This window comes from Furipterus horrens, unplaced genomic scaffold (assembly GCF_987537825.1).
Source record: "Furipterus horrens unplaced genomic scaffold, mFurHor1.1.pri manual_scaffold_5, whole genome shotgun sequence".
NCBI lineage: Eukaryota > Metazoa > Chordata > Mammalia > Chiroptera > Furipteridae > Furipterus > Furipterus horrens.
The window spans coordinates 194711716-194728244 of NW_028327175.1; the positions used below are offsets into that span (position 1 = coordinate 194711716).

Sequence of the window (16529 nt, forward strand, 5' to 3'; positions counted from 1 at the left end):
TAATCCAGTGATCCTGAGCCCTCAATCCCTGTGTTTTCTAAATAAGACTGCTATAATCTGACCTAACGTCAAGCTGTATAAACCTCCAATATTAGTCTACAGTTACCTTTCTGCATTTGCTCTTCCGCTCTCCTCTGCTCCTCCTCCTCCTTTTCTCTGTAGTAGGTTATTCTGCGTTCTTCTTTACGTTGCCTTTTACGTTCTTCCATGCGATTATGCCTTTCTTCTGCTAATCGTTCTTCAAACTGTTTAAGTTTTTCCTGTAATTGGTTATCCAGAATATTTTTTAAAAATCAGATTTTTTTGAAGAGCCGCAAATAGAAGTAAGTTTAAACTTTACAAAAGCATTGCAGGTTTCTTGTGAGCCATAAAAAGCAACCTTAAAATATAGAAGCAGGATTTCCAAATGACTGAAAGTTTGTCTCACACTAGGATTTCCAAGAATTTAAATTACTTACAACACTAAGTAAGTTTGCCACTCATAGAAACTAAATTGAATGATTACATTAGAATGGTTAGAACAGGACACTTGATTGTTTTTTCTCTCCGAATTAAACAGTAAACAAAAGCTTATATCAACAGCAGATTTCATGCAGTCCCCGTCATCTTCAGAGAAATAGTAATGGTTGACTGCTTAGCCTGGAAAATGTTTTAAAGAAATTTCCTAGTAAAATATTATTTGAATGGCTACATTATATATGTTAGCTCAATACAGAATGTGCCACCGTGTTTAAAAAAAGAACCCTTAAGGCAAAACTAAAACTCATGGATACACATTTCGCTGAGACCCTAAGTTCACCTCATAAACAGACTGTCGTGCCGCCTTGAGTCGCGTTACAAATGAATCTCTGTCTTCAAGCATCCGTGATAATCGATTCTTATGTTCAAGAGCCTTTTCACGTTCTAGCTGCATAGTAGTAATCTGCAAATACATAATACAAAATTAAATTCTGAAAGCATTCATTATCTGATTACTAATTTACCCTAAATCTTGACATACTCTTGCAGAATACAAGCAGCTCTTGTGCCCTAACCGCCCTGTCACAAAAATGGAAGGGTGACTATCCTGTGTGCCAACAGGCCCCTAGGAAGGCATTGCGGAGATGGGCAAAGAGCCCCAATGCACCAGAAATTTTTATCCAGGAAAAACTATAATTTACATGGTAAAACAAACAGAAGATACAAACCATAAATATACAAAAATAGTAATAAGCACTGTGGTTGAATTATTAAAGACGTTTCTTCCTTAAAAACAACTGGAGGTTTAGGCTTTTCTTTCTGTGCTCCTTAAGTAAAAAATATATATAAGGCTTCAGGGTAGAGATTTCAGCAATTATCTCAAATATTTTATTTGGTCTGCAGCACTTTTCCTAATTTTATATACTAAAAGAATTATAACCAAAAATTCCAACTTCTAAAAAAAAAAAAAAAAAATCAAAAGAGCTGCCACACTAGGCCCCAAACAACAAACCCATGGAATCAAGAAGAGGCTGCACTCTCCACACTGCAGTCCCCACAAATGTACACTGTCTCTTGCCTGTGGTTACTTTACTCTTTTTTTAACTACAGTGAGGTCACTTCTTTTTATTACAAATCTGGCCACTAAAAGCATTTGCAAATCTTATTTTTGCATCATTAGGTAAACATAGACTAACAAAAGTAAAGATGGAGCAGTTTAAGCCACATTGTATGATTCCCTTGACATAAAATACCCAAAATAGGAAAATCTAAAGGCAAAAAAGAGGTTGCCTACAGCCAGATGGTGGAAAGGACACAAAGAATAACTGACTGATAAGGGGCACCAAGTTCCTTCTGGGCTATGTTCTAAAACTAGATGGCTGCACAGCTCTGGAAATACACTGAACACCATCAACTACATACTTTTAAGTAAATGAATTACATGGTACATGAATTATCTACCCATAAAGCTGTTTTAAAAACTAAACTTTTCAGCTGTCCTTTGTTATTTTAGAAGTTTCATTTTTTAATCTCACTGTAAAAATTTCTGCCCACCAATCTGTCAGTATGCGATCATTAAAGCACCAATTCTGGCAAAAGAATACAAAATAAATCAATTTTTAAATCCTGGTCCCATTGCTGGCAGAGGATTTAACTATAGCTCACAGTCTAAAAATACTTCAATTAAATTAAAATCTTACTCTTTCTTCTTCTTGTTGTTCCCACAGATCCATGTCTTTAATTCTCTGTTCTTCATAAGCACTTTTTATTAAAGGGATTTCTTCCAAACGTTTAGCTCTTTCAAAATAGTCAATCTGAGTAACATGAAAACAAATGTAGTTTAAAAAAAAAAAAATCTCTTACATTTGACATGTTAAAGGTTTACCAGTCTTTTCATTTACCTTCTTTTCTTGATTCTTCAGGCGTTCCTGGAGTTCTTTCTTTTCTTTCTCCAGTTGTTCAACCTGTTTGGCCATGATGAAATCTGGATCCAATTCTTCAAGGTCCTGGAAAATAACACAGATGCACAATCATTAATAAGAATATAAAAGAAATGAAAAGAAAAAAAAAAGAATATAAAAGAAATGCAATGGAGCACTGCTTCTAAAGTCAAATCCTAAATTACTTTTTATACGATGAGTAAATATGGACAATGGAAAAATGTCTTGCAGTAGCCATATTTTCACGATTATAAGGAAAAAAATAACATCTATTTCTCACGTCTCCAATATGCTGAAAAACTGCACAGAGCCATTAAAACAAATGCTTACTTCACAGATAATAGTTAATAAATCTTATAAGTACCAAAATAAGTGAAGCAACCAAATAACCAAAATAAGTCAAAAAATGGTAAAGAACTGTGTTTCTAAGATGCTGGATAAAACTGAGTTTAATGAGTAATGTGCTACATACTTCAATATCGATATCTTTGAACGCTTTGGCACCCAGTTCTGTCTTCTTGATCTGTTCCAGCCGCTCACGAACAGTTTTCTTTTTGATTTGTTCATGTTCCTGTAAAATACGCTCCTTCTCTCTCTCCTTTGCCTCCTGGCGCAGCCTCTCTTCTTCAGCCTTCCGTACTTTCTGCAGCTCCGCTTCCCTCTGCTCCAATTCTTCTTTCTCACGCTGAATGTTCAGACTCTCGAGCCGCTCTTTCCTTTCCTCAATTGTCTGACGGCGAGCCAGGATACGCTGATGCTCTTTCCGTGAATTTTTAAGGTATGCCGTAACCGCCAACTGATGTTGTTCTTCCTTCTCTTGCTTCAAAAACAAATGTATTGGGGGAAAAACATCGGTGACATACCATGGTTTTAGGCATCAAAAATTATAAATACAGTACAGTATTCCCTCACTTATCGCGGGTATTATGTTCTAGACCCCCCCCACGACAGGTGAAAATCCGCGAAGTAGGAACCTTACATTTATTTTAGTATTTATATATATTTTAAGGCTTTATAAACCCTTCCCACACACTTATAAACCGTTCCCAGTCCCTCATTAACACATTGCGTTCGGATGGCAAGAATTCTTGTCATTTGATTGCGTAATTTTAAACAATTAAATAAGGTTATTTAGACATTCAATAGTAATTTTTCATTTGTTTATATTAAGGATAGTAGTAGCTTAATTGTTAATTTCGTGAAGTCATTTCATTAATATTAGCGATATAACCATATTTAAATCTTAAAAACCTGTCGGAACAGAGGACTAAAAGGCATTTAAATACCCCAGTACGCAACATGTTAACCCTTCCCACTCCCTTATTAACCTTTTCCACACTTTTATAAACACTACTCATGCTTATTAAACATATTCTACACTCTTAAACCTACGTAACTTTAACAACATCGTATACAGTACAGTAAAATCCTGCGATATAGCGAAAAATCCACGATAAAATATAATTTTTAAAAATCCCACAATACAGTGAGGCCGCAATAAGTGAATCGCGATATAGAGGGATTCTGTATAGAGAGGGACTACAGTAATCCTGATGCATTATCCTTATATTTTTGCATTTAGTAACTGGAGATGACATTATTCAAGCTACTGGCTCTCAGTTCCAAACGCTGTGACACTCCTCCCACAGAAAAACCTATTCTGCTAGGTCAACTCTACTCTGCACCAAATCTACTTTGAAATGTTCTAGCCAAGGAGAAACACTAAGAGAGCACATAAACAAGGAAAGAAACAACTCAGACATCAAGGAAAAGCCCAGTGGTAAGGAACCCCTTTTGGGAGGATCTTCACTGTGGTCTGCTGTATGCCCAATACTCATATTATTATGTGTAGTTTATTATTTTACGCCATGAAAGGCAGCTCATTAATATTTTTATCTGATAAAGACATTTGATAAAAATATCAAAACTACCAAATAGAACTGAGAGGCAATATAATAAATCCCTTCTCACACACACCATCTCAAACCCTTTTTGTTAAGACATAGCACAAGGACCCCTCAAAAATTCTGTAGTTCATTTCTCCCAAAGATGCATACCAGTATGTGAGCTGGTTTAATGACTTCAAGTGCTTTTGCAAGTACTGAGGACATGGCTGTCAGCTGGTTTCTTATTTGCTCCGAAGGCATGCTTTGCAAGTAAGGACCAAGGGGAGCATCTTCTCGAGTAGCATAGTTCAAGTCAGATCCAAAACTGAGGGTCCGCGAAGTGTGGTCAATACGAACCTTTGAAAATTAAATATCATTATCAGTAGTTACACCAATATGCATAGTCATTCTTCAAATGAATGACTTTTGATTTAAAAATTTCAACTGAATTTGAGAAAAAGATTAACAAAAGAATGTTGAATTAAAAACCTAGAAGCTTCTCTCAGTCAAGCTTTAAAACAGTGCCAATGTACCAAAAGCTGAGAAACAGAAGATAAAAGATGTGTTTTCAGTCCTCGAAGGCCTGCCTTCCGCCCCAGTGTCCCCGTCACAACACAAACCTGCAGGTCGCAGTGCCTGGCTGCATCTACTATGGCACGTTCCAGTTGGAAAGCATCAACAAAAGGAACCAGAGAGGTCAGACGAGAAAACTCAATGCTCTGATAAATCTGTGCCACCTGCATAAAAACACAAGGTTACTAATGACAGCTACCACGCAGTCAGCATGCTTTACATGTAGTCTCAGCCACGGGAGTAAAAATTAGGCCCGTTTGTCAGAGAAGAAGTTGCGGTCAGAGTGTGTGAACAGTACACTGGCACTCCGATGCAAGGCTCTCAGCATCAAACCCTGTGCTCTACACCCTCACACATCACACTATTTTGAAAAGCATCATCTTTTTATAGTTTCATAAAACCCTAACTGATTACATATTTGCAGATAAAGAACCTGCTGATTCAGCTGAACACTTTTTATTAAATTACTTGTCGGAAGGAGACTGGCAGCATTACTACCGAGTTATACTGCTAATTAACCTTCAACTATTTGTATAGCACATAAGAAATAACACTGCTCACACATACGAGAAAGCAGGTCAATGAAATGTGCACAAATAATAAAAGCCCCTCCCCAAAATGAAATAAATGGAAGACAAAACAGGAACTTTTAAGCCATGTTATAAACCATAATAGTAAAACTTAATAAGTTGAACAAAAGTATGTTAAAAGACTGGTAATACCTATTGTTTGTCAGAGAAAAGGCTCTTATTTGTGACTGGGGGTGGGGGTGCCTTAATAGAATATTTTCAGGAGCTATTAAAGCTTTAAATGCGTCAGCTCCATGACTAATTCTACTACTTATGCTACAGAAAGTCACAGAAGCATACAAAGACACATGCAAAAAAGATGTTCACTGTAACATTTTCTAATAGCAAAAAGCCCAGAAATACAGATTTGCATCAATAGTCCGAATAAGTAAGTTACAGTACCCTCAGGCAATGAAAAGCCATTACTAACAAGGGAATATGTGCGGCCTGTTCAACAAAAAAGAGCAAAACGAACAGCTATAAATTATGCAAAATTCTTTTTCTCCCCAAATCAAATACAAATAAGACTAATTTGGGACAGGGAGTAGAATTTGGGGAGGCCTTCACTTCCTAGGCCATTTCTAAATTTTTCAGTTTTGCAATAAAAACAATCAAGGGAAGGAATTCCAGTTCTTACATGAAACACTCATTTTTCATTTTTACCTGCTGCAGAAGACGGAGTATGGTGTTGTTTTGCAGCTGTGGGACATATTGTTGCAATTCTGGTTCCTTCTCAGGTTGGTCCTTAACCCAATTTAGAACCTACAAAAATCCATGAAGTTGAAAAAGACAAACTTTCTACATAACAGATTAAAACATCTACAAAACTTTTCCAATTTTCTTAACATATAAAAATATCACACAATGCAAAGAAATGCAGAATGTATTACGAAGCTATGACTACTTGTCTGAAGGTGACCGGCAGCAATGATTAAGTTAAGTCACGCTGCTAATTCATCCCCACAGGTTTGTTTAGCCCATCAGAAATATCTTTTCTCTTGTCATAAAGAAAAAAAAGGCAACGAAATGTGCAATGAAGACCTGGCCAGTGCGGCTCAGTTGGCTGGGGCACTGTCCCACAAACCCAGAGGTTGTGGGTTTGATTTCCGGTCAGGGCACATACCTACGTTATGGGTTCAGTCCTCCAGGTGCATACAAGAAGCAACCGATTGACATTTCTCTCTCTTTCCACCTCCCTTCCCCTCTTTTTAAAAAAATACGATGTCCTCAGGTAAAGGAGTAAACACATAGGACAATATTTATCCCTTAATAAATAGAAATACAACCTAAAACTGCAGGAAGGCAGGCTACATGGCAAACTAACCAAGAATTAATAAGTACAAAGGCCTACCTTTGTGACTCTCTCACAGAGTTTTAGTGGGTTAAATTCTACTTCCAGCCAGTTGTAAAGGTCTTTCACTTCAGGAACAACATACTGTAGCACATTGAATCTGACCTACAGTAAACAGCAAAAAGGTTTAACTGCGGGGGGATGGAGGTATAAGGGGACTGAGTGCTGATGGAAAAAACATACACAATAAAGATTAAACTTTTACAGAAAGGTTTAACTGCTATAGGAAATTTTCAAACTGGGATTCTAAACAGATGATAAACAAAACAGAATTGGAAATCTGGAAAATGAAAGACCCCTAAAATATTTACATTTACCAAAGAGAAATCCAGAACAACTGTTGAATCTCTTGCCCCAAATTATGCAGCTACCTACAGAGAAAAGCCCCACCAAGAACTTAAAAAGAAAATAAAAACTCTAAACACAATCAACAAAATATTTACAAATACAACTCGTGTAGCCAAAATAATTTAACCTGTTATCATTAACAAGTAAAATGCCAGAGTTTACAAATAACTAAACCTCACAAAAATGATGATGGTTCCACTATTTAAAATAGCCCCAAACGGGAAAAGCTCAGGACAAATAGGGAAAGGTTCATATAATATACAAAAACAGTCAAAGAACGAACAGCTATACTGAACACATAAATTTCACAAACATAATGGTTAGAAAAAAATTTCCACATGATTCCATATTTATATGAACTTAAATTTTGTGTAAAATAAACTTTATCCTAAGTATACCTGTATAGACAAAATCTGTGATGTTATAAATCAGGACAGTGCCTATTCTTCGGGGGTATAAAAAGTGGTAACTGAAAAGAACCTTTCAAGAATTTACCCAATTACATTTGATTTGTACTCTTAAAAAAGTTTTAGCTTAATAATATTTTATTTTTATTTGAACGAAACTCAACTTCCTTTCACACACACACAAAAAATGCCACTTGCGTAATCCTTCTTACAACGAAGACACACAGTGGCATCTTCTTCTACACCCTAAAAATGCCCCAAACCAAATCTTATCGTACCTGTACTTTAAATCTAGAATACATGGGACCTTCACCCCTCACATGTTGGGAACTGCTAACCTAAACACAGCGTAACTGCAGGGACGCAGCAAGTACAGGAATCCACACCCGTACAGACCAAGTCACAAGACTGAAGCTAACGTGGGCATATCCCAGAGGATGATGTCCACACACTTGAGCACTCTAGACTAAGCTTTAACTCCAATGCAAAATGGGTGCATGGTTAATGTCCTATGCCATTTGAATACTTATAAGGCAATACTGTAATGTAGTGTGGTATAAGAATCCAAATAAAATTCCCTCAGCTCTAATTTCATTCCTATCAAATAATTCTAGATTCTCCATTTAACATCGCCTCCAAATAGGAATTGTGCTAAGATAGGCTATCCTAAGCTATTAAAGCATTATTTCTCACTAAAATTAACACATGGCCTTCTGACCTAACAACCAGTCTCATATGAACTTAATTAATTTGATCCTGAGATAATGGAATCATCCTCTTGGTGCTTACACCCATTATGAGCCCAAAGCTCAGGTCTCAACTTCAGATGTATAGTAAACTCACCAGGATTTATAAATGCCTCGGCAGTCACCTAGTCTATTCACCCGACACAAACCAGTATAAACATCTACACTTATCCGTGGGCACAATGGAGACCCAAACCTGGTTGTCCTGGCTGCTGGCCCAAGGCTCTCCATCACTGATTCCTGAAATCAGTATCAAAATAGACCAACTTTAATATCAAGGTGTGGTATGAAGAGACACGGGCTCAAGAGGTAGATTCTACTTCTAGTTTGGCACACTTCTTCAGTATCAGAAACAAAATTTTAAAACATATTTGCTGGTAAGACCTCTTCCTAAAGATAATGCCATTTTTGTTATATTTAATCCTAAATCCTATAAAAACTTGCTAAACACAAAGCTGATGTCTGAGGACAGTGAAAAGCAGAATAAAACATGGAAGTTGCCCTGGCCAGTGTGGCTCAGTTGGGTTGACGTTCCTAAGAACCAAAAGGCTGTGCACTCGATTCCCAGTCAGGGCACATGGCTGGACCACAGTATCGGTCCTGGGTTGGGGCACATACAAGAGGCAGCTGATCAATGCTTCTCTCTCACATTTATGATTCTCTCCCTCCCTTCCCCTCTCTCTAAAATAAATGAGCATGTCCTTTGATGAGTATTTTTAAAAAAACAGGGAGACATACAAAGACCGAGAAACAATGTTTTATAGTTCTTTTCAAAAGATGACTAAAAAGAAAATTGCCTTACGACTATAAAAATGTTACAAAAAACAAACAAAAACAGCTGCTATTGGGCTGGCCAAAAAGTTTGTTTAGTTTTTTCCACACAATGGCTCTAGCAGTGCTTAGCTGTCTTTAACTTCAGTTGAAACAATTTTTGTTGATTGTATTTTGACAGCAATCCTATCAGCATGCATTCAAAAAGAAGCTTATCAAAATGAGTGAGTTTTTGTGCAGTCATTTTGATACTGAAGATGGAAGAAAATACGCAACATTACTTCAAGAACGGTAAAAAGGCCACTGATACGCAAAAAAACCTGTGCAGTGTGTGGAGAAGGTGCTATGACTGCTCAAATGTGTCAAAAGTGGTTTCTTGGTACTACTGACATTTTGGCCAAGTAATCCTTTGTTGTGGGGCTTTTGCACTGGAAGATGTTTAGCAGCAGCCCTGGCCTCTACCCACTAGAAGGCAATAGCAGGAGACAGCTGACATACTCAAAGTATACAAGTCAATCAAGTTATTGGTGAAAATGAAAAATGGGTCTTATTTTACGGAAAAAACTAAACGGACTTTTTAAGCCAACCCAACATTTAGAAAATTTATTATCGTACTCCCCCCGATCATCTGCATTTTACTTTCTGTAGTTCATTAACCCACGGTCTGAAGATATTAAATGGAAAATACCAGAAATAAACAATTTGCAAGTTTAAATTGTGTGCTATTCTGAGTAGCGTGATGAACTCCCACACTGTCCTGCTCTATCCTGCCCAGGCCATGCACCATCCCTTTGTCCTGCCCATCTACACTGTGTCCTAGAGGTTGTCCGATCAGCAGCTTCCCAGTGCTTGTGCTCCAGTCACCCTTATCTAACTCACTGCTCACAAAGAGTAAGACTAGTGATGCTGACAATTTGGATATGCCAAAGCCGGAAACTGCTTTTGAGAGACCACATTCACGTATTTTTTATACGATAAAAATGGTTCCTTTTTTTTTTTAAATTATCAGTTAGTGTTAATCTCTTACTGTGCCTATTTATAAATTAAACTTTACCGTAAGTATGTATGTAAAGGAAAAAACACAGTATATACAGGGTTCAGTACTTTTGGTACTTCCAGGCATCCGTTAGGGGTCTTGGAATGTATCCCCAGTGAATACAGGAGAACTTATTGTAGTTCTTACCTAAACTGATAAATTCTGCCAAGAAAGTAAGGCCCTTTCTCAAGCACCTGTCCCTCTTTTTTCGTGTGAAATAACTTGCTGGAGGTATATCACAATAACCACGAAGTCACAATACGGTGAATCAGAATCCCTAAAATCTAAATGCCTCAGCAATACAAATTTCATTTAATTATCACTAGGCTGGCACATAACAGGCACTCACATGATAAATTTCTGCTCAATGAAAAGATCCCACCAATGTAAAACACTGTAAACATACATATCTTAGGCTTTATTTTCCAAAACGGATTTAGTGTATGTAGTGGGAGAAACACAGAAATCTGCATTTTAGCCCCATCATCATACATCCGAAATCTGTAAGTTTGATTAGTGTTCCTACAGCCCTCTGAAATAAGCCATGAACCTTCTTGCCCATCATTTTTCTCTTACTGAGTGGTCCGGTCGATGTTACTCCTCAGAGCTAGTCCAAGTTTCATCTGCTACATTAAGTTTAAATCTAGCTCAGCCACTACAGACAAACCACCTCCAACGAACACAGTGCTGACTCACTCTGCCGGTTCTCAAAATGTGTCCGTGCATCGGCACCCCCAGTATTCAATCATAAATGATAAACCTGACCAAAGGTTTCTGTTCAAAGTTCTAAGAATCGTCAAACGTATACCAACCATATCGTTAATAAGGCCGATTCTTGTTGGCGGGGCTTGAAGACCTAGCAGCGTGGCAAGGCGCCTTTGTTTGTCAACGATGATGCCGTCCATGTCCAGGAGCCGGGCAATGTCAGTGCGTTCGGGGGTAATAGGGATGGAAAGAGTGGCCAAAAGCACTCTGGTAGACATTCTGGAGAACAAAATTACAAATCGGTTAAATCTGTAAATGTTATATAAGAAGCAAAAAGACATTACTCTTTAATCATCTGGTACAATATGCCAGTGACAGAATATGTATACCACCATGTGAACTATATTCATAACTATTTTTCATCAAAGCACAAGATTAAGAAATGGACCGTACTAAAATGAATACGTGGAGAATCAGAACTTCAACCATCCACTCGCTACTGTCAATGGTTTCTTGCTATAGAAAAAGACTGGGTTAAGTGGCAAGAGACACATTTGCACACTTCATACTCCCTTACAAAAATAATTAGGGCAGCTTTAAAATTTAAGGAAAAAAATGACAGTAAGAAAGGAGGGAAAACTTACAAGAACCATAAGTGAACATAATTAAGAGCGGAAAACAGAAGCTAAATTTTAGCTCCTTTAAAACGCAAGAGGAAAGTAAAGCTGGACACTACCGATTGTGGCTCTGCAGACCTAGAGTGAAGGGTTGGTGCCTCAGCTTCACCATTTTCAAGACCGGATCTCAGGCAACACACTTGATTAAGCAAAGGAATATAACATGAAGCTAAATAACCTAATGCTTTTCATTAGTGTATTCTCTGAAGAGATTACAGAGGTACTTTAAAGAAGACCAAGTTTTTTCTTATCTCAAACACACCTGGATTACATAAGGGACAGCAAATTACACAGTCAACACTGTCTTCAAGAGTTTCAAAAATATACTAGAAAATTAATTTAAGCTGGTTCTATTGTTGCTGTAAAGCTAAAAGAAAGACAATTTGGTGTACACAAATCTACTAGAGACCAAAATATCACGGCCTACCAGTAAGAGAAAAAGAATGGTATGCGAGTCACCTAAGACCAATTGAAATGTATTTTTTTTAAAAAGGAAAAGTGACTGAAATAGATTACAATGTTAAAAATAAACTGGTCTTTAAATTGTTAGCTTATAGACCCTTCTTAATATTCATTTATATATGTATCCCAAATATTTTAGTTAATATTTTTTAAAATCAGGAGAAAAAGTGAATTGATAGAAGTATTCATTTTTAAGTGTCTAATCTGTTCTAAGCACAGATTCTAAATACCTGTATGTGGATAGAAAGCTTATACCTTAATACTGTCTTTAATATTTGATATTCCTAATATTTAATTTTTCTCAATTGCACTTTTGGGAGAATTGGTTACTGGACAAGATAGCTAGCTACTGAAGACCAAGAATACTGCCCAAGAAGAATGTCTGGAGACATTTTTAATCGTCACAGACTGGAAGGACTGCTATCAGAATCCAGTGGGTAGAAATGAGGGGTGCTGCTACCTAAGTGCACCATCCCTTGCCAAAAAGAATTATTAACATCCATATTCCACATGTCAACCATGCAGAGGCTGAGAAACCCTAACCTGTATCACACTACCATGCCATTGAGTAGTAGGTATTTGTTTCATAACCTCAATTCCATAACATTCTTACCTTTGCATCTCATCTTGGGTAAGATTCTTTCTCATTTCTCTAGATAGATGGTAAAGGCGATGGAGTGTAGATGCATGAAACAGAGCGTTTCCAGATTTCCAAAATACAGTTGAGACTTTGTTATAGTAATTTGCCATCAACTGAGGTTTAGGCGGTTTTTTAGATAAGGAGAACAGCCCATGAATATCTTCCACAGCTTTGAATGCTTCCTGAAATTAGTAGTATAAATTACTCATCACATTCTACACACACAAAAAGTTTAATTCAAATCTCTTTATAAAACCTAAAGCACAAAACACTTAATAGAAGTGGCAAATAAAATGCTTGCAAGTGTGGTTCTTTTTATTCACCTATAATTTAATATCTGATATATTTCTGAAAATTGTCATAATTGCAAAAATACTAAATTCTTAAAACTCCTTGAAGTAAACAGCAGACTTTTTAAGGAAAACTGTGCATAATAGCATACCACTTGGGGGAATACATAGAAAAAATCTGGAAAGGACACAAAATACAATATAGAAGTTATTTTCAAGTTTTAATATCATAAATGAATATCGTCCTCTTTTTACTTATCCACATTTTCTATAATGAACATGTTTACTTTTATTTTATGTAACTTTTTCCTCTTAAGTTTATCAGGTAGTTATTTTAAGTAAGACTTCATAAGGAGAGAGTGGGAAATCAAATCACTTTTTCACCTGGCTGAAAAACTACTGATTTTTAGCTTCTTCCTCTATAATTTCAAATAGATTTTAGGGGAATCAAATATATAAAAGCTTCAACTTATGACTACAGAGTCATGCAAAAATATCTTTGTGAAATCCTTACGAGTAAGGAGGCCAAGCAGAAGACTATTCCCAAAACTGCTGAGCTGTCCAATGTGGGATTACCCCCCACGTATGCTAACTAAGCTGACGCAACACTGAGAAGCCTGGGAGGCCATCCAGTGCAGCACTTCTCTTATCTGCAGTGAAGGACAGGTTTGTTTTTTTAATTTCCAACTTGTCACCACCAATACTCTGACAAAATATGGTAAAATTACTACAAAAATAAAATGGAAAGACAAGGTGTTTTTTTTTTTTTTTAAATCAAAGTAAACAGACACAAAACTATCAGGAAATTGCTATTAAAAAATAAAACAACTCTGTAAACGTGTAGCTCCTCTAGACTTATTTCATCACAGACCAATAAAAAGTTCATAGACTGGCGCCAGGCACTGAACACACACTGAGCAGCACTGAGGATGAGCTATTTTGTGCAGACAGAAACTGGGTTCAAAGGGGATTACATGATTTGGCCCAGACTTGATACTTAGAAACTAGAACCAAAATATTCTGAGATTCCCTACCCGGAGCTCTCCCTACTCCATTAGATAATCTTAAATTCCTGACCTAGCTACTGAAATTAACATATCAAGATGAAGACACTCAGGAAGGGGGGGATAAGTCATATCTGTTATTATTACTTGAAAGAAAAGCTAGTATTTTTCACACCATACCTGCCACAATTCCATGCTGATAGCACTGTCCAACTGAACAAGCCTGGTTTCCAAATGCATAGACTGGCTCTCTGGATTATTAAGATTGATTGCTGTACTTTGGTTATGGTGGCGTTGAATCTGAGACAAGTGCATCCTCAAATTGTCACAGAGCTTACGGAATTCGGCCTTACGGGTGTATTGGAGGCAAAATTTGAAAGCTATAAACATAAATGTAAAACATATTAGGTACTTTTCATCATCAACTTAAGTACTTGAATAGGTTTTATTTCATGTATTAAAATCAGTTATTTTATGACCCATAGACATGGACAACAGGTGGGGACTGACTATGGGAGAGGGGGGCGGGGGGCAGGGCAGGGGAGAGTAATGGGGCAAAGGTGGTACAACTGTAATAGAACAACAATAAAAAAGTGGGGGTTGGGAGGGAGATCAGTTATTTTAACAAGATTTACCAAACTCATCATCAGTGTTTAGAAGTGATCAGGCAAAAAACGCCTCATGTGCCCTGACCACCTTTTGGACAGTCATCAGTCCTGTCCTAGGACTAAATTACAATTCTGAGTTTACAAATGGGAAATTATTCAAATTCAGGTCTGGACAGGGCTCACCTTTCTAACACTTACCATCTCAAATCCTAAAGAGGGAGAAAAAAAAAATTACAGCCTAAAATACAGATGACCCTTAAATAACACAGGTTTGAACTGTGCAGGATCACTTATACACAGACAGATTTTTTTCAATAAGTGCTGCAAATTTATTTTCCTTATAATTTTCTTATCTCTGGCTTACTTTAGCATAAGAACACAACATATAATACTTATACAAAATATGTTAATTGACTGTATGCTATCAGTAAGACTTCTAGTCTAGATGGCTGTTAGGAGTTGTTTTTGAGGAGTCAAAGTTCTATGCAAATTTTCATCTGCGAGAGGAGCTGGTGCCCCTAACCCCCATGTTGTTCAAGGGTCAAACGTACACTGAACTTTGTTACCGAACTTACAGAGACAGCAAGCTTTTGCACTAATGAAAAAATGCACAAACTGGGGGCTTACAGGAACCCAATTTCAACTCTGTACATAGACGTGCACATGCACTGCTTGCTGTCATTGAAATATTAATATTTTAATCATTTATTATTAATAAATGGACATTTACTTATTAATAATGTTCAAGTACAAATTAAAGTACTAGTTCTCTACTGTCACATACGCAATATGAGAACAGTCCGGGGGAATTATTCTGCCCTTCTCAAAACAAAGGGATGCAGTTCAACTTCAAGTTAATTATTTATATCCTAGTTATCAAAAATTCCAAGTTTACTTGTGGTAAGTGAAAATTCATCTATGCTAGCCATAAGCAAAATAGAACACACGTTCTAATACTCCTGGTAAAATACCCATAATCACAGAGTCACTCAAATCTTGAATCAGCAAGTGACAATCAATCCCATGGCAAAAAGAACTGGAACCACGAGCTCACGCTAAGGCCAAGGAAGGAAAAAGGCAAGAGCCCTTCTCGGGTCCCATACAGTTAAAAGGCTGCACCGACAGCAAGACCAGTGACAACAAGGGAAAGATCAGGAAAACAAATACTCTCTTCAGATTCACAGTCTATGCAGTATAGCAACTGGATACTATTTCTTACCAGCTTAGAGTGAAAGTGAGTCTATTAGTGAAGCAGTGGGAGAGGGAACAGGCTACTCCCAGACAGAGCAGCCAACAACTGCATACTTTTAATGCTGACCCAGAGTCACCAGAAAGGCTCTGTTCTACATTTAATAATATTGCTTAAGGAAAATAGGTATTCTTCTTGGAATCTCAAGTCTTTAAAAAGACCTTAGAAATCCAGTGCATGGTTAAGTAGCTTTCCCAAGAATATGCAGCAGTGGAGCCAAAAGTAGAACTCGTTTATCAGAATGCAATCAAAAAGTTGTTTATTTTTTTCAATCACCTGTAATATTCAAAAGTGACTTTAAAAGGTCTTTCAGCCCCTAATGGAATACATTTCATATAGAATTATCTTAAATAGTAAAACAAATTTCTTAAGTCACTTATTATTCAAATGAATGCCAATCTTTCAACAAGAATAAAAACTAAGTACTATGGAGAACAGGAGGTTAACATTAACAGTTACTCTTTTGCAAACTCTATTTTTAAGTCAAGTTGTCAAATTAGTTCTTGTTTTACCTTGTTGGGCAATATCATGGTAGAGACGCTCTACTCGAGAATTGTTTCGAAGAAGGTCCAAACATTGTCTGTATGATTCCCACAGAAATTTAACCCACGGCGTTAAAAGTAACCTGTCAGTACGATCCTGAGTGTCTTCACCACTTACAGCACTTAGAAGGACACTACAGAAAGATTAAAAAGGCAGAAAACACTTTTAGACATGGTTCCTACTTTGCCATACGGCTAAAACACCGAAACCAGATGATAACTATAAAATAGTACAAATTCTTCCTACCACTTTGGATGTACTCTAA

At 37.0% G+C, this 16529-nt stretch overlaps 1 protein-coding gene and 2 non-coding genes across 3 annotated transcripts in view; all 3 read right to left on the reverse strand.

Moving 5' to 3' along the window:
• The window catches only part of EIF3A (eukaryotic translation initiation factor 3 subunit A), a 37488-nt gene that overhangs the window by 13638 nt on the left and 7321 nt on the right, over nt 1–16529 (reverse strand). The window contains exons 4-16 of the mRNA XM_090278678.1: nt 16234–16397; nt 14045–14244; nt 12544–12752; nt 10899–11070; nt 6779–6883; nt 6091–6189; nt 4906–5022; nt 4457–4642; nt 2872–3219; nt 2361–2465; nt 2160–2273; nt 800–922; nt 107–260 (exon numbers count right to left, since the gene is read on the reverse strand). Of these exons, the coding sequence (XP_090134804.1) occupies nt 107–260; nt 800–922; nt 2160–2273; nt 2361–2465; nt 2872–3219; nt 4457–4642; nt 4906–5022; nt 6091–6189; nt 6779–6883; nt 10899–11070; nt 12544–12752; nt 14045–14244; nt 16234–16397 (2096 nt within the window). The remainder of the gene's footprint in view (nt 1–106; nt 261–799; nt 923–2159; nt 2274–2360; nt 2466–2871; nt 3220–4456; nt 4643–4905; nt 5023–6090; nt 6190–6778; nt 6884–10898; nt 11071–12543; nt 12753–14044; nt 14245–16233; nt 16398–16529) is intronic.
• On the reverse strand, nt 5325–5452 carry LOC150010706 (small nucleolar RNA SNORA19). Its single transcript, XR_016511560.1, has one exon. It is a non-coding gene; the product is annotated as a small nucleolar RNA SNORA19 (small nucleolar RNA).
• On the reverse strand, nt 6330–6461 carry LOC150010707 (small nucleolar RNA SNORA19). Its single transcript, XR_016511562.1, has one exon. It is a non-coding gene; the product is annotated as a small nucleolar RNA SNORA19 (small nucleolar RNA).